The sequence below is a fragment of the Cricetulus griseus genome, chromosome 2 (assembly GCF_003668045.3).
Source record: "Cricetulus griseus strain 17A/GY chromosome 2, alternate assembly CriGri-PICRH-1.0, whole genome shotgun sequence".
NCBI classification, from domain to species: Eukaryota; Metazoa; Chordata; class Mammalia; order Rodentia; family Cricetidae; genus Cricetulus; species Cricetulus griseus.
In genome coordinates, this window is record NC_048595.1 from 129,755,406 (window position 1) to 129,779,285 (window position 23,880).

General features: G+C 37.3%; 1 protein-coding gene across 2 annotated transcripts; it reads left to right on the top strand.

The window, feature by feature from the left end:
- Positions 1 to 936: 936 nt before the first annotated feature.
- Positions 937 to 23,650, top strand: Calb1 (calbindin 1). 2 transcript variants are annotated; one of them, XM_027403558.2, is made up of 11 exons: positions 937 to 1,015; positions 1,492 to 1,568; positions 5,162 to 5,236; positions 14,468 to 14,551; positions 14,654 to 14,710; positions 17,871 to 17,948; positions 19,779 to 19,834; positions 19,925 to 19,964; positions 20,089 to 20,142; positions 22,960 to 23,031; positions 23,348 to 23,650. In XM_027403558.2, exons 1-11 carry the CDS (start codon positions 937 to 939, stop codon positions 23,459 to 23,461), a joined length of 786 nt encoding a protein of 261 aa, XP_027259359.1. In that variant the 3' UTR covers positions 23,462 to 23,650. The 2 variants fall into 2 exon arrangements, with proteins under 2 accessions (XP_027259359.1, XP_035294884.1); XM_035438993.1 differs by lacking the exon at positions 5,162 to 5,236.
- Positions 23,651 to 23,880: the final 230 nt, after the last annotated feature.

Sequence of the window (23,880 nt, forward strand, 5' to 3'; positions counted from 1 at the left end):
TGGGCAGTTTTCTCCATCTCTAGTGGTTTCCAGTTTCTGAAAATTCCACACCCAGATATGGGAGTGGTGCAGGTAATAAGGTCAGTGAATGGGGCTATTTCTGAATCACTGGTTTACCTGTTGACCCCTTGTTACATTTCCTTCATTTTGTACTTTGTAAGATTCATTATGGAGTAGCTAATGTTATTGCTAAAATCACTTCCTTCCCAACATCTTAAATTTTTATGCGTTGATTCTATTGCATTCCAATAATTCTACGTCCAGCTTTAAAAAGCAACAAAGGCAGCATAATCCTGCATTCTCCATTCTGTAAGGACAGCTCACATCTTAAACAACCACATGACTGACAGTCTTCGTTAGCACAAGATGAAACATCGTTGAGGTTATCCAATCCATTGTGTACATTAATCAAATTAAACTAATACCTGGCAGTCTGATGTTGTTCAAACAAATACTGGATTGCCTGGATAAATAATAAGCAGACAATCACCACCAACGTGGTTTATCCTCCATCAGCTTTCCTTTCCATATGAAAATCAAATCATTTCCAAGTAAGTGACGCTAACAGTCTCCCTGGACCAGGGGGCTGTGAGGGTAAATGCGTCTAAGTAAGGTAATCCCACCACCTGCTGCTTCCTAGACTCCAAAACTCCAGCTCCAGCTATTTCCAGGGAAGAGAGAAATCTGGAGGGGAGGGGAAGAAGGTTGGCGAGAGCAAGAGGCGGGAGCTAGGAAAGAGAGGCAGGAGGAGGCGTGGCCCGGCCTGGGGCCGGCGGGATAAATACTGAGAACTGGGTGCGGGGTGCAGAGAACTCCGGAGGACGCCCGAACGGAGCAGCACCGCGGACAGCGCCTGCCGCGCCTTGCCCAGCTCAGCCTGAGCAGCCCTCTTGCCTTGAGGTTCGCGCTCAGCGCTCTGATACTCGCAGCTGCACCATGGCAGAATCGCACCTACAGTCATCCCTGATCACAGCCTCACAGTTTTTCGAGATCTGGCTTCATTTCGACGCTGACGGTGAATATTTTCTTTTTAACCCCTTCAAGACCGGTCCCCATTCCTTCCCTGTCCTCTCCTTTCACTGACCCTCTTCATCTCAACCATCCTTTTCTTCTCCCATCACCCTGCCTAATTCTATCTTCCCCGCTGGGCTGCTGACCCATCAGCCTGGAAGTTTACATCGCTTGTATGGCACCCCCACACTGTAAGCGTTCACCTTTCTAGGAACAGCAGTGGTAGGACAGAGATCGAAAATTGGAAAATCCTGTCCCCCAAAAGTTTCAAAGACTGTCCCCCGCACCCCCATTCTCCTCCTTTGCCCTCGGTGCGTTCAAAGTTTGATACCTCGGAAGGGAAGCGCTGCAACGGCTATACCCATTGCTGATTAATCAGAGCTCAGGCTACATAGCCTCTCAGGACAGCTGTCCTGGAAAGAACCGAGAAGAAACTTAGAAAGAGACATCTGACACCTGGGTGCCTCTTTCTCTTTGCAGGAAGTGGTTACCTGGAAGGAAAGGAGCTGCAGAACTTGATCCAGGAGCTCCTGCAGGCGCGAAAGAAGGCTGGATTGGTAGGCTTGGGTTTTTGTAGGACCCTTCAACCCTAAAACATACCTATTCTTGTGTTTCATGAAAGAGGTTTCGAGGGCGAAAATAAAGTCTTACTAAGAAAGGCAAGAAAGAACATCTTTCCAAATTGCGTCAGGAGAAATTGTGTGTGTGTGTGTGTGTGTGTGTGTGTGTGTGTGTGTGTGTGTGTGTGTGTGTGTGTGTGCAGGAGCAGAGGGGAGTCTACAGAAAAAAAAATCCCTATTGTCTGAAATCGGGCAAAAAGAGTCTATACTCGTCCTTTCCTTAATAGATCTTAAAGGGCAACATCGATGTGTGAGACCCTTTATCAGACCCGCATCTCTACCACTGAGTTGGGTGATTTCTAACTTCTCTTTTCTAGACGCTAAGTTAGGGGTAGAAATACGTTTCTGCCCCTTGGTGGCCAGGAGCAGATCTGCAGATTCTAGTGCCAATTATTGCTGCGATGTCGGTGTAGCTAGGGGGTGAGGAATGAGCAAACAGCTTGCCTTCACCCTTATCCCTGAAAAAAGATAATCATAACTAACGTGTAACGGAAGTATGAATGAGAACGTGGCAAAAAACGTTTTTCATTTTTTTGTTGGAGAGAAACTCCAAAATTAGGAAAACAATAAAACAAAGCATTTTTAAGAATTTCATGTATTGTGTTAATTGGTTTAATTTAGCCATGCCACTGTGAACATACTGTATTCTGTATCATAATAGTGCATGCCTTTATTTATGAGCTAAATAAATGAATGAAAAAAAAAGAATTTCATGTATTGTAAAAAGAAAAAATTCTGATGAGAAACTATTAGTGATGATTTTAAAATAAGCTATGATTTTAAATTAAGCCATTGTTTAAACAAATGATAATTATTGGTTATAAATTAATTCCTTTGAGCCAAATGTATTTGTAGGGAAAAGATGATGTCAACATAAAAATAAAATGTATCCGGCCAGCTTTTAAGAATGTAAGATGTTTGCATAAAGGAAAATTTTACAGGTCTGTTGGCATTTATGTAAGACTGCCTCTCAGAAAGCAATGTTGGATTTGGAGTAGTTAAATGTTAATGGTCTTTGAGACTACAATTACAAAGATATTTTACATTAAAAAATTATACCCATAACATCCCTAAATATCACATATCTTTCAAGTGCTATGAGGGGGTGGGTGAAATGTACTAATAGGACTAGTTTTTGTTGTTGTTGTGTCTATGATGTCATTTGTATGGTAGGTATCTCTATACAACATATTAGAAGGAACCCACAGGGTTGTAAATGTACTCTAATGTATTATAAGCAGACTATGAAGTTGCTAAAATCATGCCAGCCTGACTTTAAACTAGAACATGCTCTTGGGATTCTTTTACTCAGATTTAATACAGTGTAATCTAAAAGTTTAATTGAATGAGATCAAATAATAATGTCTTCTACGCACTTTGCCCTGTTTCCACCTGCTGCTTTACCTATCATACACTACATAGTATTACCATGCAATACTATCACTATAGTTCTATGGGTCTTTAGCTGATAAGACTGAAGTCATTTTCTTGCTCGATTAAAATATATCAAATATATATGGAGAGTCATATTTTTCAGAGAAACTGTAATTTACAACCTTGAATGGTGCTTCTAACAGCTAAATGAACAGGTTTTAATTTTCCAGAAGTAACTTTAATATTGAGATTTACTTCCACCCTATAAATACATGAGTTCTGTGTTTTTCAAAGATTTTTTTCTCCTCATTTTAACACTTTTATTTTATGTAAAATAAACATATAATTAAAATATGAAAACAAAAATCACAAAACAAAACAGAGGTCAGATAGGAGTTAAAGAGTTAAAACATTTATTTTTCTGCGCCTAGAAGCTAATTTTGGTCTATAAGAAGCTGTAATTAGATTGTAATTTGATAAGACTCATCTTCCACACAAGCATATGGTCATATCAAGTTGCTGAATACCTTGGTACCTGAGTATTTTTATGGATTATGTAATAGGCTTTGGTTGGATAAATAAAATCTAAATTAAGATCTAGATTAAGAATTCATATATATTGGGCACATTTCATTTATGCTAGTGGTCTGCTGCTATAAACCTACTTTTATGTATTTCTTTATGCATGCTGACTTGACAAACCAGACTTCTTCTCTTTTCCTGGAATAGAAGGACAGAGAGAAACATTTATTTTGGCTCACCACAATAATGTGAGATTTCACATTTCCACCAAATGAATATGATAGCCCAGTATACCATTTCTGAAACCACTGTCCTTATGCATTAAACATGCTTCATCATTACATTTACCTTCATCCTTATAAATCTTTAATTGATGATGCTGATTATACATGCTCCTCACTGTTTACAACATATATTACAACCCAGTTGCTACCCAGAAACTTCCCAAGCTAAATATCAAGTTGTCTGCTTCTTGAACCAGTAGTATCATATAATTTCAATATTTAACAATGAAGGCTTTATTTTGTTCATTTAAAGATATGTGTAAAAAATCTGGGACTGAAATCCCTGTGCTTGACACTATTGAGCTAGGCACTTTCATTTTCTTATAGTTGTTTTTGTAACAAAATTTAATAAACCAAATTGAAAATTACCTATAGTAGAAGGGTTCTTGTAGGACCACAGTGTAATTAAATTAATGTATTATTTCTTGCTACCTTAGTTCTACTACATATTTACAATGATTTCTAAAGGGTAAGTGCTGGCATTAATGCTTTAGAGCTTCAGTGTGACCCTTGGGTTATATTAGACCAGCTATCTAAGTCAACTTGTGTGGTTGGCACTGCCAACTTGTATATTATGGTGAAAATCAGGACCTTAATTTGCTTTCCCAAGGAGATAGCATAGGGTATTAGTAACAACTGACCTATTTTAAATAAACCAGTTATGTCACAGAGATATTTTAACTGGGCTTTGCTTGAGACGCAAGTGTTAAAAACTAAAATAGCTTACAGTTCATAACTTTCTAATATGCCTATATATAAAGATATTATAGAAGGAATAGGCATATTGGAGGTGGGGAAAGTCAAATAAGAAGGCAGTGTATATCACTGCTTATTATACAAAATATGTGGGAAAAATAATACCTTGAAGAAAGTGGAAACAAGAGCAGTTTGGAAAATTGTTCCCTATGGTCGTGGTAGAGGTGAAGATCAGACACATTTAATCTGTGGCCTAAAATGTGTTCTTCAGTATTGTCAGTTCCTAGTGAAACACAAACTTGTCATTTTTTCCTCTCACACTTTTATCCCTTTTAATGTTCTAATGAACACACACCTTTTTCAAGCTGGAAAGATTCATTGCCTACAAACTGGGCTACTCTTTCACATACACATATTCTACTTGTCCAAGCCAAATACTTACTCCACTTCCCATAGACAAGATATTATGTTAAAATAAGGAGATGTTATAAGACAAAACTTGCAGCAAAATAAAATAACCTTCCACAAAGCAAACAATTTTAAAGTATACGATCAGCTATTCTATTTCAATTTTCATTTTTCTTTGCAATAATTTGTTAACATCACTACAAGAACTTTTTCACAAACATCTTACATAATTTTTTATAATTTTAGGAGTTATCACCTGAGATGAAAACCTTTGTGGACCAGTATGGGCAGAGAGATGATGGCAAAATAGGAATTGTAGAGGTAAGGAACCTATGTGTTTGTCTGGTTTAATGAATGAACATCAACTTTGAAATTTATCTAGTGATCTTAAGTCAAACATAACTCATTCATAGAGGCCACCCAATGTCAATATAGCATCTTCTCTTTCAAAACATCAAATTAAAATGGTAGAAACTTGAAAAGAGAGTGAAGAGTTTAATGTAGCCCCAATCCTAAATTAAAAGCATTATAAAGCTGGCCAAGAGTGAAACACAAAGTCCTGTCACTGACACTGGTAGAACAAGCAAATCCCATCTTCTGGATGAGCATGCTCTGCATTGCCAATCCCACACTGTCTTCAGCACAGAGGCTGGGTACACAATTAATCTGTTAACGTTTAGCGGTGTAAAATTTTCTGGAATATTTTTAAATCAATGTTTTCAGACCCGTGAAGATGTCATAGCCAAAGGCTGCATCCTGGTTTCTGAAATTCCATTTCAGATTGACAGATGACCTTATCAAAGGCACAAGAACTTTCCTACAATGGATGAATCCTCCACCGTCTGGTAAAGGTTCACATTTAAATCTCTAGAAGCTAAAAAGTGAATGTGAAATCTTGCCTTTTGACAATAACTTTTCCCCTTAAAGACATGTTATTATGCCTATAAATTAAGGAAACAAAATCAATTATTTATCCATTTATATTCTAAATTTGCAAAATAGTTTTTGCTTCCCTTATTCCTACTGGTGATATCTCAGCTGTGTTTAGCTCTGCCACCTTTTTAAAAACTTGGTAGAAAGATTTATCTAGAAAAATAAAATAAAATGACATTTTGAAATATAAAATACTACAATCACAATTATGTTCATAAAACATTCTTGGTCTCTTCAACTGTGAGGTGCTTGGTCTTCAAAATATAAATCACTTTTGATTCAGAGACTTAGCCTGGTTTTCAAATAATTGATCTTATTAGGACACTTGTGGTGCCAGCATGAAATATACATATTTTTAAACACCTACTACAAATAGGGAGGACATACTATTATTATCTTTGTAATTAAAATTTCTCCCTGGAGCATATGCTTCCCCCCTTTGCCTGTGAGCAACTCATTACTGTATAAATAGATAATAGTCATTGAACTTTCAGTTGATGTAGAGGCCGACTAATCAAGACAAGAATAATAAAATTATATTTATGAATGTAAGTGAAATAAGATAAATAATTACTCAAAACTAGTTTGAATGTCTAATATCAGTGATTTTTCTAAACTGTCTATTTCAGAGCTTGGAATATTTTATAATTCTAGTTGGAGGAAGATTACCATCTTGTATTTAGCAATTTCACCTTGAAGCCCTCCAGTGGACCTGCTTATTTATCATAAGTCACTTATTTGGTGTTACAAGGTTATGTGGCAAAAGCATGAAGCTTATTCACAAAGTGTTAAATTTTAAGTAGGTAAAATGGATGAATAACCTGGATTGAGTCTAACCATTTCAGACGTAACATTTCAACTTTTATGTCCATGAGAAGCCAGCAGATGCATTGTCTTAAGATACAGTGAAACATGATCTCCACAAGTTTGAGATAAAAACTATTAGGAAGGAAGGGATTCTGTATGCATGAGGAAAATGGAAATAAAAGAAGATGGATAAAAAGAAAGAGAGAGAATAGCAAACCTGCCAAACAGCATAGCTTAACGATACTGTGCATGGTACACTGTACAGTTATGAGCCCTCATAACAGTTATTACCCAAGATTTTCCTTGGAAGAGCCAGCTGAAAGACATTCTCTAAAGAGAAAAGAATTTTAAGATTGGAAAATAGCAAGGAGACTGCGGCAATGGCTCATAACACATGTCCAGGACAGCTAAGTAAGAGATAAGAAAAGATCAGTCTTGATGCATGCCTGGGAAAAAGAACCAAAATGTTACAGAAAACAAGGAGACAGTGGGGAATGTGGGAACTCAGTTAGCCCTCTAGTATCACCCGCAAGTTGGGCTAAATGCTGTTCATCCCATGTCCAATTTGATACATGATATTGCTTGCTTAGAAATCCTGCCTATAATATGGCATTCCAGTATAAAAGCCTAGCTAGCTATAGCAGAACACAAAAACCCCATGTTTTCCAAATACATTATAGTCTCCTTCCTCTTAGCAAGTACACTATGCCTTAGTGTTCAAAAATGAAAGGGGTTGAATTGGCTTGTATGTTATGCTCGCTTAATAGTTAGACTCCTGGACTAACTGAAGTCTAATCAAAGGAAACTAATAGGTATGCAGTAATCTGCTTCCCTGGGGGGACCACCCAATTGAATTAAAAGAAAGGAAAATTCTGTACTTAATTTTCAGTGTTCTGACCTGATACAGTAAACTGACACTTTCCATAATGTGCATTTTTACCTAAATATACTCAAAGTAAAGAAATGTTGATATGTCTAATATTCTGAATTTGTTAATTTAATGATTTTAATAGACATTAAAATTCACATGAAGACAGTTCAGTAATAACAAGACTGTTAATACAAATTCAAGGGAGGATCATTGAAAATCTGAGATAACTTAATAAATACCATGGCAATCAGAAATGTTCTAAATTTATTCACACTAATATAGTTCTGTTGTAAAGAAGGTCCATTAAAATAATTAAGGAGGAAGACTGAATGATTTAGCAGGTCATGGAATTCCTTTCTCTGGGTCTCCCATGAAGTACACACAGATGCCTCCTTTTGTTAGATGTCAAATCTTGAAGCTTTCACTATACTCCCTTGGGCAATGTGTGGGAGCCTATCAACCTCTCTAGACTCAGTGTTCTGTCTGTCCAGGTCAATGGGTGCACAGAAAGAGAGACAGATCTAAAAGCTATTTGAACCTAAAAACTGTAACAACCATTGAAGGGAAGCAATCTGGCCAATTCCTCCTCTCTTCCACAGTGGACTTTAAGAGTGTACAGTTAGCCTGGGGAAAGGTTATTATTTTTGACAGAACGCTTATCTACTTTAGAATTGGGGAAAGTGATTAATGGTAAAATAGGGTTTGAAATTTTGTTCTGGATAGACTTTTTAAATGAGTTATTGAAAACAATGTTTTAAGTAAAGGGTGATGATGGTAAGGGATTGATGTCTCAAAATCAAAACTGTTACATCATCTGACTTCAAAACTGCCTCAAACTACAAATTACATAAAAATAGTCTCAAAACGTCTGTTTCCTCGACTATGAACAAGTATGACTATGTTCTAACTTCATATGTATCTTATGAACATTAGCATCTAATGAGATAATTCATGTCAAACAAAAACAGACCACTGTAAAAGCTTAGTACACATATTAGCATTATTACTAAATATAGAAATGAGTTACTGAAAACCCTACTCTATTGTTCTAGGTGCCAAAAATTTTTCTCCTTCTTACATAATTTATTAAATTCAAGTTATTAAACTCAAATACTTTTAAGTTCATTACTATTTACCCTCTACATTTCACTTCTCATTGGCAGGGGGAAATGCTTCTTTGGTTTCCAAATATAAAAACAAATCCTTGTCTAATGTTCTCAGAAAGTTCGAAGTGTCACATAGTTGCCTTTAAATGTGATGGATTCTGCTTTTGTGTGTGTTGACATGTCTGTTTTAGTTATTTGTCCCTCCATGAAGTCACCCTCCGTTAGTAATCTGACATGTAGCATTTTGATTTATTTTTGTTTCTATCCTTTGCTTAGAAATTGTTAAGGTAACTAGACACACAGGGGAGGGCCTAGGCCCTGACTCAAAGGATGTGACAGACTTTGATGAATCCCCATAGAAGGCCTCACCCTTTCTATGGCGGAGAAGAGAGATGGGATGGGGGGTTGGTGGGGGACATAGGAGGTAGAAGCAACTGGAATTGATATATAAAATAAGGTTGTTTCTAATTTAAATTAAAAAGAAATTGTTAGGGGGAATGTTCGTGAAATCATCGATCTTCCTGTAAGAATCTTACTGGAGTAACTATGAATCACCGGCAAGAAACACAGTGGCCTAGAATTACAGTCAGATAAGGCATGGCCAGGATTTCAACCCTTTTGAAAGCATAAGACAGGGGTTCCCTATTATGCTAGAGATGGAAAGGAAATGACAAAGAATGCATGTGAAAATCCTTTAGGGTTGAGTTCCCTGGAAGTAGACCTGAGTTTCATTAGGAAGTAAGTACTTGGGCATCACTTCCTGCAGGAGAGTAAAGACAGCCTGCCTCGACCCTGAGGGATGCTGGGCCCCCAAAAAAGCTTTAATAGACACTTTCTCTGTAATGATCTCTGAAATGGGGGTGCTCCTTCAGAGATTTCCCAAGTTTTTACTAAGGAGGTGGAGTTTTTGGGTCCTGTGTGGATTAACTATGAGATACAGCCTCCTTAGAGGTGCAGTCATCTTCAGCCCAGACAATTCCTCAAAGGGGCAGCTGTGTGCAGAGCAATACTCTTGGACCCAGAAACAGCTCTGGGTAGGATCTCCCAATATCCACAGCAGCCCCTATCCACAGCCCAGGAATAAACTGAATTATGTCCAAGGGAACTTTACTTCCATGTGTTAGCAGCCGACTCTAAGCAGAGTTACCATCATTCATTGCCATCAGTACAATAATTATTGATGCAGTTGCTAGGCAAAGAAACAGTAAAGAAAATATAAATGGTATCCTCAAGGACACAGGCAAGTGGAAAGATGTTTGCTTCTCCACTTTCAGTGCCAAACAACCAATTCCATAAGTAAAGACCTATGGAATTCTATCTGTACCCATAGCTGTCTGTCTTGCATTCCATTTACTCCCTCGATTCATTCCACTTTTTCTGCAGCTAACATTAAACATTGGGAAGTTCAAGAAAGGGAAAGCAGGTGACCCAGTGACTAACAAATCACCAACAATCTTGAAATCAGGACTGGGAACTTCTGTGGACATCAGTGACTTAGCAAATCTAAGAATAAAGCAGTCCTACCTAGTAACTTCTGTGAAAGACCATTGGCACATGCTAGACCTTGTCTTAATTGCTACAGATGGAGAATCTCCACATCCATGTGTATAATGATTTGAATATTTATTACTATGCATTGACCGAAGGGCCAACAGACAACCCAGAACCACCACATTGTAAAATTCACCTAGAAAAGGCAGTCTTTCTATTCACCCCAGGGACATATCATCCATACACATGCAGTGCTTTTTAAATGGCTATTTTTGTCTTACAATGATATTTTATGCAAGTAAAATTCACTTGTTTTTAAATAAGATAGTACTATAATGAGTACAGCATTAACAGTTTAATGATATTTATAAAGAACATCTTACATATAGATGCAATCAATATTTTATAATTAATATCAAAACAGCATGTACAAAGAAATATACATCTATACTATCCATAAAGAACAGTGAGCATGGTGGTGCACATCTTTAATTCCAGTACTCAGGAGTTAGAGGCAAGCAGATCTCTGAGTTGAGTCCATCTTGGTCTACAGAGTGAATTTCAGGACACCTGGGCTACACAGAGAAACCCTGTCTTGAAAAAAACAAAAAGGAGGAGACTATGGCTCTCTTTATATTTGACACCCTATGAATCTCTGGTCTGTATTCGAGTTACATAAACTTTACAAAACAAAGATTTTGTAAATTAGGGTAAATTCCCCTAATTTTACATCTAATCATTACTTACTAGTGTATTCCTTTACTTTTTCTATTTTTAAATAGTGGGTAGATTTTCAGAAGTATATTTTTAAGAGAAGTCATTATTTCTTAGTTTAAGACAACAGATATTTCATAAAAATCATGTAATATAGAAAATGGTATAAGTAAAGGTTGTTGACTCTATATCATGTCAATGAAATATTTTAAGTTTTCATCAAGAAATCACAAGGATGTGATCTAGGCACCTGATATGCTGGGTTCCATTGACCTTGGATGGGCATATGATGCAGACAAGAAACTAAACTCCTGAAATGGCCTGAGAGAGATTCACTCCAAGCATTAAAGGACACACATCAATAAGCTAAGGAAGAGTTAAGATTGGCTATTCCAGTCCTAAATGGGTGCTTGTGTTAATCACAGCTGTGACATAACACAAACAGACTTTGAGAATCACATACAACCTTCCAACATGTACCATTATCATCAAGTTCTGTTGGTCAACTTGGCTAATCACTGACATGTTTCCTCGTTCTTTAAAACCTAGGATTTCTACTTTGTTACTTCTTTGTCTTCACCCCTTTCCCCGATAAATATTTCCTCCCTCCTCATGTCCCTTGAAGTCCTGAAAGAAACATTCTCCAGAAAGCCTTCAGTATTCTACACTGGACTTTAGGAGCATTGCTGTTTCTCCACTCTTTGATTACCCTCTGTGTCCAGTTCTCCCTCTCTCATCTTCCCCCTTAGCTTCAGTAGAAACCTGCTTTCTGGGCATAATTTAAGATTATTTAATAATAAAAACCATTTACAGCATCTTTCTACTAGGGGCCCACGTACAGATGTAAAGGAAAGAAAACCTCACAAGGAAGATGAGTTCTAGGTTTCAATGAGTAAAATGAAGCATGGCTTCTCATAGCCACTGGTAGCAATCACCAACAAATGCATTGTTTGCATTCGAAGAGGGAAGCAGCAACCAATTCATCCTACTACTGTAATCAAGAAGCATGGTGCAGACTTTTGATTAACATTCATCAATTTTAACTGAGTTTCAGAGTCTGCAAGTACCAGAGCAGATCACTCAATCTGTGTCTCAGCATCCTCAACTCAAAAGTTTGTGCTTTGAATTATTTCTGTAATTTTATGGGTAGAGAAATCAACTATACAGATAAGACTTGAATGTAGTACAAAGATACCTGAAATATATACATAATCTCACACTACAGTGGTATAAGTGTATTTATAGGCCAAAACCTGATTTAATTTCTAATGCCCTATTTTCTAGTTTTAGATGCATATCATCTACCCACACTAGTGGCATTTGCTTCTAGTTAAGATGTTTTATGACTGGATCATAGTAAATATTCTAGCAAGATTTATTTATTTTGTCTTTCACCTTACTCTAACCCCATACATAAAGACTATGAACATAGCTGTTATAACTTGAGGTATTTTTTCAAAGATCTAAAAGCGAGATACTTTAAAGGACGTATTACACAGCTATAAGGAAGATGACGCTGCCTGTACATAGGGTGAAATAATGGTTTACATTAAACTTCAAACTTTGATGGGCTCAAAAATAAGAAAATTTTAAGGTGTGATAATCCATCCCATAATTTATTTGAATGTTTTGGACATCTTCTGACCTTAATGCTAATTCCATCCCCGAATTCTTAAACTGAGGATAGTGACCTATGTGGGGTCACAAACAGTATGGTCACAGTAGAAGGTTTCTGAGCACAAAAGAAACAAAAATTAATTCAAACGTAAAAGTGTAGTGAACCCAAGGTGTTCCTGGCAGCACTCACCTTGCACAACTTCACTACATCCTTGGTGCTCAACACACATGTTCATCTGGCACTGAACATACATCACATCCTGCAACACCAACAAGCACTGCCAAAAACACCCCAGCTAGGACTGGTGTGTGCTGTGAATTGCAGTCTCATTTACTGTACATATTAGCGGAAAACAGAGTCTTCTAATATTTTCCTACTGTCATTCCTCAGCATGCAACAAATTATTATATCTTTGTATTGTGTTACAATACTTGATTTTAAAATTTTCTGTTAGAAATGTCAAGTTGAATTTCACAAAAATTTGTTAAATTAATTCTAGTTTGGAATTAGGACAGAATTTTCAACAGTTTCTGTAATGGTGTAAAAACATGATACTGCCATTTTATATTATGTACTTATGTGAAATATTGTTCACACTAGTGACAATTTTACTGTACATCGTGGAATTGTCACAGATAGATCAATTCTGAAAGATTGAAAATGTTCTGCATCTTGTATTATCAAACATCCAACCAAGATTTAATCTTTATATAAAAACAAATAATTTGAGTTCATCTTTAATAAATGGTAAAAATATATAAAAGAATTACTTTAAACTAAATTGTTATGGTTTGTTATCAGTAAATGTCTATCTATATGTCTATATTGTATATACCTGGGGTCACATAAAACTTCCTCAGGAGAAATGAAGCGATAATTGGAAGAAATTTAAGTAGTTCTTGTCTAGACAGGTTTAAAGTGTATGTACCAAGAATAAGGGTTCATGTCTGTACTTCAGGGAATTTAACTACTGCTGAAAATTCGTCAAATATTGCATATGGAGATTCATAAGGTGAAGATTCATTAACGTGAAGGGTCAGTAATTCCAACAGCACACATTTTGAGCTGGGGACATTCATTTCTCCTTCACCTCCTTTTCCTAGTGGTGAAGATAGTGAGGGCCAGTGCAGCTGGGGAAGTTGCTGGGGACCACAGCTCATTAGCAGCAGAGCCAGAAATAGTAGTCACATCAGCAGTGGAGCCATCAATCCCGCAACCTCCTTCTCCACATGCAATAGATTATATTAGTCTTAAAATGGGATCTGTGGCTCTTTATTCCTCAAAATAGAGGGGAGGGGAGGGAGGCAAGGAGAGAGATGGGGAAAAAAAAGGAGGGAGAGGTGTTGAAGTTACAGAAGGAGATCTAAGGTGAAATGTCACAGAGACACACAGGGAAGAACAAAAATTTACCTGAGCCCCAGATTCAAGCAGCACATGTTCTCTGAGTGGAGATCACAGTTTAAGAGCATCCCTATTACTGCCTCAGTCCCCCTGCTGTGGTGATGTGTTTTTCCACCTCTTTCTACCGATTTGAAGTTGTGTTTCTCTACAGAACTAGACATGTATATGTTTTTTCTTCCTTCCTTTTACCTGTATCATGTTCCTCACAATTTCTCATTTCACATGAAATTTAGAGTCACAGTGTGTGCCATCCTGGGTACGCTGAAAGAATGGAGACCTGATGGGTGGCACAGAGCTTATGCAACATGCATCTGCATGTATGTGCAGGAGATGAAAAGTGGTCCACTACAGCCATGTCTTCAGCTGGGCAGTCAGGTCGTCCAGGCATAGGAATTGGAACATGCCTCGGTATTTTGCCGAAGCAAAGCATCAGAAAGGGAAAGTGGACTATGTCTGCCCTCTCCTACTCTATTAGTCAGCTAATACTTATCTTCTCCCACTTTCTCGGTCAATGCTGTTGCTCACAGAGCATGTTGAGGCAAAACTGAAGCAGCAGGTGATGGCCCAGCCCCTTTCCAGGCTCCTCATCTCTGTTTTTTCATCTTTTCCAGTTGGCTCATGTCTTACCCACAGAAGAGAATTTCCTGCTGCTTTTCCGATGCCAGCAACTGAAGTCCTGTGAGGAATTTATGAAGGTAAAAATGATCTGCCCTGTAAGAAAGATCCTGAAAGTAAATTAGTTGGTGGGTTCTATTGGTTTATTTAAATCTGGTTTTCTGTCTTCAAATTTCTTGCAGACTTGGAGAAAGTATGATACTGACCACAGCGGCTTCATAGAAACTGAGGAACTTAAGGTGAGCAAATCAAGGCGAGGCTAAGCATGCTCCCTGCAGATGCAATCATGAACTGCTAAGGGATTCATAGCTTTTTAAAAAACCTCCCACAAAAGAAACTTATGTTGAGCAGTGGCACATTTGCACCCACTCTTCACATCATTAAAGAAACACCAGATCGAAAGACAGACTTCAAGTGCTTCTTGTGATTCTGTTCATCAGTGCAAGAAATTAGCATTTTCTGTGGTGTACCTAAACTGTTACATAAGATAGATGGATGGTAGACCTACGTACATACAGAGACAGATAGATAGAGGTGGCTAACTGTGCCAACTAAATATGCTACCACTCTCCACTGAAATCTGAAATTTTATTTTATAAATTGAATGCCTAAATAGCTTTTGTTCTTCCAAAAAAACAAATGACAGAGACATGTGTTGTACCTTATGCATATTTATTTCATCTTTGCATATATTATATGAGATAAGCATTACCCTAGTGACAAAAATATGCAAAAAGTTAAGAGACCTACTGAAGGCCATACAGAAATAAGACAAAGGCTGTAATGTTTAATCCCAGACTCATCCATATCCAAGGCCTTAGACATAGTATATGACCAGCTGCCTCTTGGCAACATGAATTACACAACTAGACTGCGGAAAACTGAAATTTTGAAAATAAATCTCCCAGTTCATATCTCACAGAAGTAATGAGGAGGTCATGTGGGAGAGGGATATAAGGAAAAGAAATCTGAATCAAATATAACCTCAGGACAAATGACCATGTCATTCTACTATTTTTCATCTCTAAAGCAGGGGTAATGATACTGCGGTGTCAGATTACTGTGGAGTCTAAGATACTGCACAGCATTCTGTGAAGTGCAAAGCATCACAAATGATATTACACTCAATTCAGGAATGGGAACAAATTATCCACCTCATTTCCTCCAGCCAACCAGAAGACCCCTTAGTCAGAAAAGCCCTATTTCCTCTAACTTCAGAACACAGAGTGCTTAAGTGGAAGCAAGTACTAGTGACATGGCTCCATGGGTCAAGGCACCCACTAGCAAGTCTGACAATTTGAGTTTGCTTCCCTGGACGTCACAGGGTAAAAGGAGGATTGTTCTCTGGCCTGCATATGTGTGCCATTCATCTGTGCACCCTCACACCATCACAAAGACATGCCTTCTATGTCACAGAATAGTACTGCATTTGATATGCATCTCAGCATTTATTCTTCAAGAAATCTGTAAGGCAGTTTACTAAGACTCCCAATATGTGGAGAGACAGAAGGTCAGAATGGCCAGGGAATTTTTCAAAATCACATGACTGACTGCCTAGGACGAGAAGCTAGGCTTGGCCCTAGAGTGTCTGCTAACATCAATAACACTCTTTTCCTACAGCATCTTGTGCTTCAAGCTTCACTGTGAGCTGCTTCTGTGGTTGCTTTTGGGGGAAATGGAAGCATTGTTTTCCTAATCACAGTTAAACATGGTTTAAGAAGGATAGAATTTTAGGGATTAGACTGGTACATTTGTGCCACCATGGAACTGCTGAAACAGACTCAACAGCAGCCTCTTTAAAATGCCAACACTTTTGATACAAAGTTCCTGAAAACAATGTCTTTTAGAACTTGTTCTGCACCTAGATTCCACAAGGTGACAAGGAAGCCACTGTGGTTTTATTCTTTTAGACTAAAAGAATGATTTGTAAAATATCATTACAGTACATAATGGAAACCTTAGCTCACTTCAAGACTGACCTCAAAATATTCTTAAAGTCTCTCTCTTTGTTCTAAATTCTATTCTCAGAAAGGAAATTCTAAATAGCAGTCCTCCTCCCTAGAGAATTTTCAAGATAAGTTGGCATTCTTTTTTAATGGATCTTTCAAGAAAGCTAATTTTAAGGAAAGAAAGCTAATTTTAAGATCCATAATAGAGTAAAACATCGCTTGCTCTCAGACATGACTTTGAATCCTAGTGTCCCAAGGTTTCTCCAAGGCTATTTTTGTGACCACCATTTCAGTGTCTGATGAGGTTTTTTAACCCAATTAATCTCTGACAAAAAAACCCTCAGAAGGCTCAAAAATAAAACTCACCCCCACCAGATAACTTTGAATTTTCTATGCTTCACGTTGGTTCTGAAGCAGAGTGTTCAAAGTGGAAATAAATGTATCAAACCAAGAAAGGGCCTGTCCTTGAAAATTGCGAAGCCGAGTCACCCCAGCAGAGCTAGTTCTCTTTAATGCAGACAGAGCACTGTCAAAAACACCAAAGAAAAAAGGCCCTCCAAGACTTTCTGGGCATGGGATCTGCTCAGTTTCCACGGCCGCATTAGTTTGGTTTCTGAGGAAATGAAAGAGTTACAAATGAACATCAGTGGAGAAAATGAAAGGCTATTACAGCCCTCAGCATTCACACTGACATTTCTATGGCAAGACTTTGTAAAGCGTTTATCGCTGTAAAACAAAAATTAAACTCACTCCCGAGTTCCAAATGTTGAGTTACTAATCATCATTTTCACCCTTTCTCCATTAATCTCTGTTTTAATATGATTCATACGTCTCTCAAGGATTCGATGGCGCCAACTGTTGTAGTTTTTACAGTCAGCGGAAGCGTTTGAACAAAGATCCTGTAGACCCTGTGATGCTTGAAAGCTAACCACCAGACCATCTGGAGAACAGCATAACACTAGCTGCAAATAAGAAAACATGGCCTGGGGTGCAGCAGGAAATACATGTTAAATTGAAGATATATTTCCATCTAGCTTGCTAAACATTTTTCACACGAAGTATAGAAGTACAGAGAGGGGGCCTTACACTTCTAACAGGAAGATGACATGAGTACAGCTGAAAAGAGGCATCCATTGGGCTGGTTTTTTTTTTTTTTTTAAGGTTTAATTCAGATCCTCTCACATTACACAATCTACATCCCCCCTTAACTGAAATCATAAGAGCACAACAAGGCTCTGACTTGTGACAAACTGGGTGTCGTAAGAGGCAGGTATTGTGCCTGGCAAAGATAGTTCCATTTTGGGATGCCACAAGGCCCACCTGACTTCTGAAGTCCTTTCCTCATCTGTCCTAACGTAGAGGTTTTCTTTGCATTCATCCAGGTATATTCTGTTGCAGACTATACATTATCAATGACATGGAATTTTCTGTGTACTCTTTTTCTCAACAGAACTTTCTAAAGGACCTGCTAGAGAAAGCAAACAAGACTGTGGATGATACAAAACTAGCTGAGTACACAGACCTCATGGTAAGACTGAACAGGAAAAGATTTAGCCAAAGAGCTCATTAAACACATTGTCTGTGTGCTTTCTAAGTCCAGGATGGAGTAAATAAGTCACACTTTGCATGCCATATACCTATAAATGAGCATTTCTGAAAAAGCTACAGCACATTTACCTTTCAAAAAGACTTTTCTTTAAAAGCCAGAGTAGCCTTCGAAGCCACAGAGAAACCTTGTCTGGAAAAAACAAACCAACAAACAAAGCCAGAGTAATTGTATTGCTAAGTTACATAGCTTATACGTGTTAAACATAGAGCATAAGAGACATTCCCCTTTGCTCAGAAATTCTGAACTTATTTTTACCACTGTTTAGAAAACCATAGACTTTTCTAGACTTTAATGAAAACTGCTAGTTATTTTATTCATTAAATGACTTAAAATGAGTTTCTTTTCCTTTGACTTTTATTATTTTGGAATATTGTACCAGTGCTATGAATGAGATGTGAACACACCTTAAGCCTGATGTTTTGATAATTGTATAAACAAGATTTGTTATAAAATATGAGTGATATAGCCACAAAACTTCTTTACACAAAAGTGCCTAATGCAAATCAGTTAATGAGGTTGGAGACAAAGTAAACATTTATAAAAGTACTTTATCTCAAGTAGGTAGTTTGCAAATCTTAACACATTGTAGGATTAACATTATAGGAAAACAAGCAATATATACATATGTTTATATTTCTCTACATACTGTAAACTTATTATGAGCTCTTACCCCATGGGTTAAGTAAATAAATCATAAAATGTTACTTCTATGCTATATTAGATTTTGAGGTACCCTGAGGAACAATCTTCTAGCATTTCTGTTCTATTCAGTACCGCTGAGGTCTACTTTCAGTCTTTTACTCCCCAGTACAGATCCGTCTGCAGCAACAGCAGCAAACAGGTGGGATGCTCTTGCTGCGTCATGAAAGCAAGACCTAAGCTTTCTCTGGCCCTGTCTTTGCAAAGTAGACAATAACCTACATTTATCAATTTTCTAGTTTGTCTCACTCTTAAGGGATTCTATTTAAAGTAAAGTCGCCTTTCCAGGTAGGAATTTGATGCTGTCTTTCAAAAACAACTCAGATGGGAGCTTCCCCCTGTTGGACTGGCCCAGTAGATCTGATTAAATGTCATAAACCAGTTCCAATCCAGGAAGCAAATTAATGAAGAACTAATTAAAATTTAAATATATAGGTGAAGAAACATTTCCCTATGGGCACAAAACTCTGTGATCTAGTTGTCCAGTATCTTGGCAGACAGTTTAACAATATTAGAATCTATGGATTATAGAATGCTGTCTCAATACAGAACCCTGAAAACTGATGTACTTCCAACAAAGAAATCTTAAACCATCTCAAACCATAGAATATCCTTTCTTTTTCCCTTGGAAAGACCTCTCTAAATCTCAATGCATATATTATATGTGTGTGTTATATTGGCATATTTATTATTAGCATTACCTTCATTATGGCAATATTTACTGCTTTCTAAAAATGTGACTGCTTCCGAAATGGTATTTATGTGTGAGTGTACCTCAGTATGTGATATGTAAGCACAATATCAAGTTAGCAAATATTGCTAAGATTCCCAATGGAAAATTAAATAATTTGAAATTATGAAAATAATTCAGACTTATTACCTACTTACTGCTTTGTTGAATTTTTTGCTTTAAAAATAAAGCAGGCTGAGGATGTAATTCGGTGTCAGAGCTTGCACTGCAGGCACTCAAGATGTTTGATTTTTAAGTGTTTGTCCCCTTCATTCAATAATTAATAACTCAGTGACCCAAACATTGGCAATGTCTTTCAGCTGAAACTATTTGATTCAAATAATGATGGAAAGCTGGAACTGACGGAGATGGCCAGGTAAGTTTCTGGACTGCACATATGTTATCAGAATAAACCGGCCCTTATCTGAAAGTCCAACCTATTAACATGATGTTTTTCTCTCAAAAGGTTACTACCAGTGCAGGAAAATTTCCTTCTTAAATTCCAGGTAGTTGGCTTTCCTTTACAATAAATAATATGTTTCTTAAGACGACAAAAGGTGGGAGATTTGTCAAGAAAAACAAGCTGAAATGCATATTATTTTAACAGAACCTCTCTCCTCTGCTTCCTAGGGAATCAAAATGTGTGGGAAAGAGTTCAATAAGGCTTTTGAGTTATATGATCAGGTAAAAGTATTTTCTTTACTTTTTTCTTTAAAAAACATTACAAAAATAATTTAACCTGAAATCTATCCTCTTAAGGTCTTAAATATAAAACATATTTATTAACTACAGACGCAAGGCTGTGTAACAGTTAGTTCTATGGAACTTATTTACCTCAAACAATGGAGACTTTACACCCATGGATGACTGTTTCCACTTCCCCTTCCTGACATTAGCTCTTTTATTGCTCCAATGAGGTTCACTATTTTAGAAGCATTTCATCAGTGGATTCATGAAACTACCCTCCTCTGACAAGCTTATTTCACCTTGCATATTCTCAAGGTTTGCCTGTATTATAATTCATTAAATAGTGTCATTTTTAAATGCTAGATATTATTATGTTGCACTATATTTGCAATGTCCTTATACATATTCTTTATCTATTCATCCATGGACATTAGGTTGTTTCTACATTAGGTGTAGCTGTTGTAAAACCACTGCAATGAGCATGGAATGTCATATCTCTTCAAGATCCTGGGGGGAAAGGCAGACTTGTGATGTTTTGTTTTATGTCATATGTTAGTTCTTGTGTGTGTGTGTGTGTGTGTGTGTGTGTGTGTGTGTGTGTCATCATACAAACTTGCTGTATCATTTTGACTTTCCATCAACAGTGTAAACACATTTTCAATTTCTTCATATCCTCACCAACACTTACTTCCTTTGTTTGTCTAGTATGAGCGATTCTTGCAGCTTTGAGATGATTTGTTTAATTTGCATTTCTGTGATGGCCAGTAATACTGATCACCTTTTCATAAACTGATCAGACATTTGTATCTTCCTTGAAGATGTACCTATTCACGTTTTAGCTCATTTTTTAATCAGATTGGTTTCATGCTAGTGAATTGTAGATATTCCTTACATGTTTAAATATTACATTCCCTTTAAGTAAGGCATTAATGCCTTTACCTGATACATGGTTTACAGCTACCTTCTCCCAGTCCATAGGTTGCCTGGGTGAATGGCTGTTTCAACTTTCATGCTGAGCTCCCCTGTCTTCCTTTTTCTGTGCTCTGGGCTCATAGCACACAAGCTCAATGCTAAGACCAATGTCATAAAGTTCTTACCTATTTTAAATTAGGAAGAGTTTCTGTTTATGTTGTCTGGCTTGGGTTTTGGTTTTGACACAAGGTCACACACTGGCTGGCCTGGAACTCACTATGTAAACCAGACTGGCCTTGCACTCATATAGATCCATTGCTTATGCCTCCCAAGAGCTAAGATTAAAGATGTGTACCACCACACCTGGCTCTGGGAGTTTTATAGCTTCATGATTTAAATATTTGCATTGAGTTAATTTTTGTTCACATGAAAGACATGGGTCCAGTTTTTTCCCCTACTGCATGTGGATACACAGTTTCCCCATATTTTTGTTGAAGAGAATGTCCTTGTCCTTATATGCAGCTCCCCAGTGAAATGTCAGCCGATTCTCTGCATGTGGACCAATTCCTGAGCTCCCTGTTCTATTCCATAAGTCTATATTACTAGTCTCTAAGTAATTACCATGCTGCTTTACTTACTGTAGCTGAGTGCTATATTTTGAAATTGGAAACTGCTGCCATTTTCATGTTTGCTTGTTTAGTTGTTTGTTTGGGGAAGGAAAGCATGCCCTAGCCTGTCTTAGCCGCTGAGCCATCATACCAGCCCAATGCCTCCATCTTCACCCCTTTTTCCTCTAAACAATTTCAGGTTTGAACCTTCTGTGGATATTATGAATTTTAGTTGTCTTTCCTATTTCTTCTTAAAATACACTAGAGTTTGGGAAGAGATCACACTGACCTTTAGAATTCAATAGCATAAACACTTTAACAGCTTTATGTCTTCTGACCTGTAAGCACAAGTGCTTCTCCATTGGCTTATATCTTTGATTTCCTTTGTCAGTGCTTCACAACTGTCAGTACACATGTGTTTTTCTTCCGTTGCTAAGTTTACTCTTCAGCAGTTTATTCTAATTTTAGTATATTACAAAAGGATTTAATTTCCTTTTCATATAGTTTATCCTTAATGTCTAGAAACAGAACTGGTTTTTATATTTTATGCCTTTACTTAATTTACATATTAATGCCAACATCTTTCTATCTTGAGAGTTTTCTATATTTAAAAATCATATATCTACTTCTCCGTTCTGCTCTGATCTACAATTTCACTCATGAGAACCTGGAAAGTGCTCACCAGAAGAAAATAAAAATAAAATAAATAATAAATAATAAATAATAAAAGCCTCAAAGTCACGGTTCATGATTTTTAAAAATCATGGGCAACTGAAATTATACAACCAACTCATTCATTCCACAGAAAACTTGTTATATCTCACATCACATGACCTTAGTCAGATGCTAGCCTAAAACATTCAGCTGTGAGACTGTGGGTAAAGGACCAAATCCTCCAAGCCACAAACTTGTTCATAAATAGGACACAATAATGATATTCCCTGGCAAAGTTGAATGGAAATTAAGTAAGGGTAACAGTCCACACAAGTTTCCCACATTAAAATAAAGGGTGGGGGACTACGTGGGTAAGGAAAAGTTGTTCATTAGTTTGATGGTTCCTGCTTTGGGCTTCTATTTTCTCTATTCCTGGACCTAGACTCTATATAACTGCTGCTATAAAAGTGCATTGAAAATTTCAATCTATTCACTTGTAAAATTGCTCACCTATTTTGCATCTGTGGTAGAGCAAGAAACACTTTCTTAGGAGCAACACACCAGTTAGGACACTTGCCAACAGGGCTTTTCTGGACTGCAGTTATTTCCAATCTGTACTGTTCTATTCCTCCTCCCTCAGGATGGCAACGGATACATAGATGAAAATGAGCTGGATGCTTTACTGAAGGATCTGTGTGAGAAGAACAAACAGGTAATTCGGTTGCCATGCAACTCACTTCCTAAGCAGACTTTAGAGCTACCCAGAAATGACCACACTCAAAGAATTTGCAGAGGAGCAGAAGCAGACTTTAATCCTGAACTCAAACTGAGTCCAGCACAAATCAGTAAACTGTGACAAACCAATCTGGGTTAGAAACAACCTAGCAATTATTCAATTAAGAGAACTTAATACCAATCTGTTCTTAGTGGGTTGATGGAACAAGCAGTTTCTCACATTTTATCACTGGCCAGTGGTTAATTAACTTCCATATTTAATTGGATTACAATCCTATCTATGCCCTATACAGGAACTGGATGTTAATAATATTACTACCTACAAGAAGAACATAATGGCCTTGTCGGATGGAGGGAAGCTGTACCGAACAGATCTTGCCCTTATTCTCTCTGCTGGGGACAACTAGGGTTGGTGGCCACAACCATTTGCTAGTGATACATTGTATCTAAAACATAACTGTGCGCTATAAAAGAGTAGGCTGTATTTTCTTTTATATCTGTAAATTCTACTGCATATAGAGAATTATCCAGGATGCGTGACACATTCTTTTCTGCTTGTTTCTATACTGTTTGTAATGTACAGTTTTTGTAACCATATAATTGAAAAGAAGAAAGTCCATGCTTAGGCCAGTCAGTACAATCAATTAAAAATGAATCTAACATGGTTTTGCTTTCACAAATGCAGCTGAACATTTGGATTCCCTAAAAATTCTACCAGGATTCATCTAAAAAATTCTAGTGTCAGATGTGTAAATACACATCTGTCACTGAGTAGAAGAATAACTCATGACAAGCCAAGCATTTTTATTTTAAACAATCATAGGAC

What these genes read in the sequence shown, in the direction of transcription:
- Calb1 (XM_027403558.2), top strand. Translation starts at nt 937, where the DNA reads ATGGCAGAATCGCACCTACAGTCATCCCTGATCACAGCCTCACAGTTT. An exon ending in CTTTTGAGTTATATGATCAG is followed by an intron (nt 20,143 to 22,959) that starts GTAAAAGTATTT and finishes CTCCTCCCTCAG; the next exon opens with GATGGCAACGGATACATAGA. An exon ending in TGTGTGAGAAGAACAAACAG is followed by an intron (nt 23,032 to 23,347) that starts GTAATTCGGTTG and finishes TGCCCTATACAG; the next exon opens with GAACTGGATGTTAATAATAT.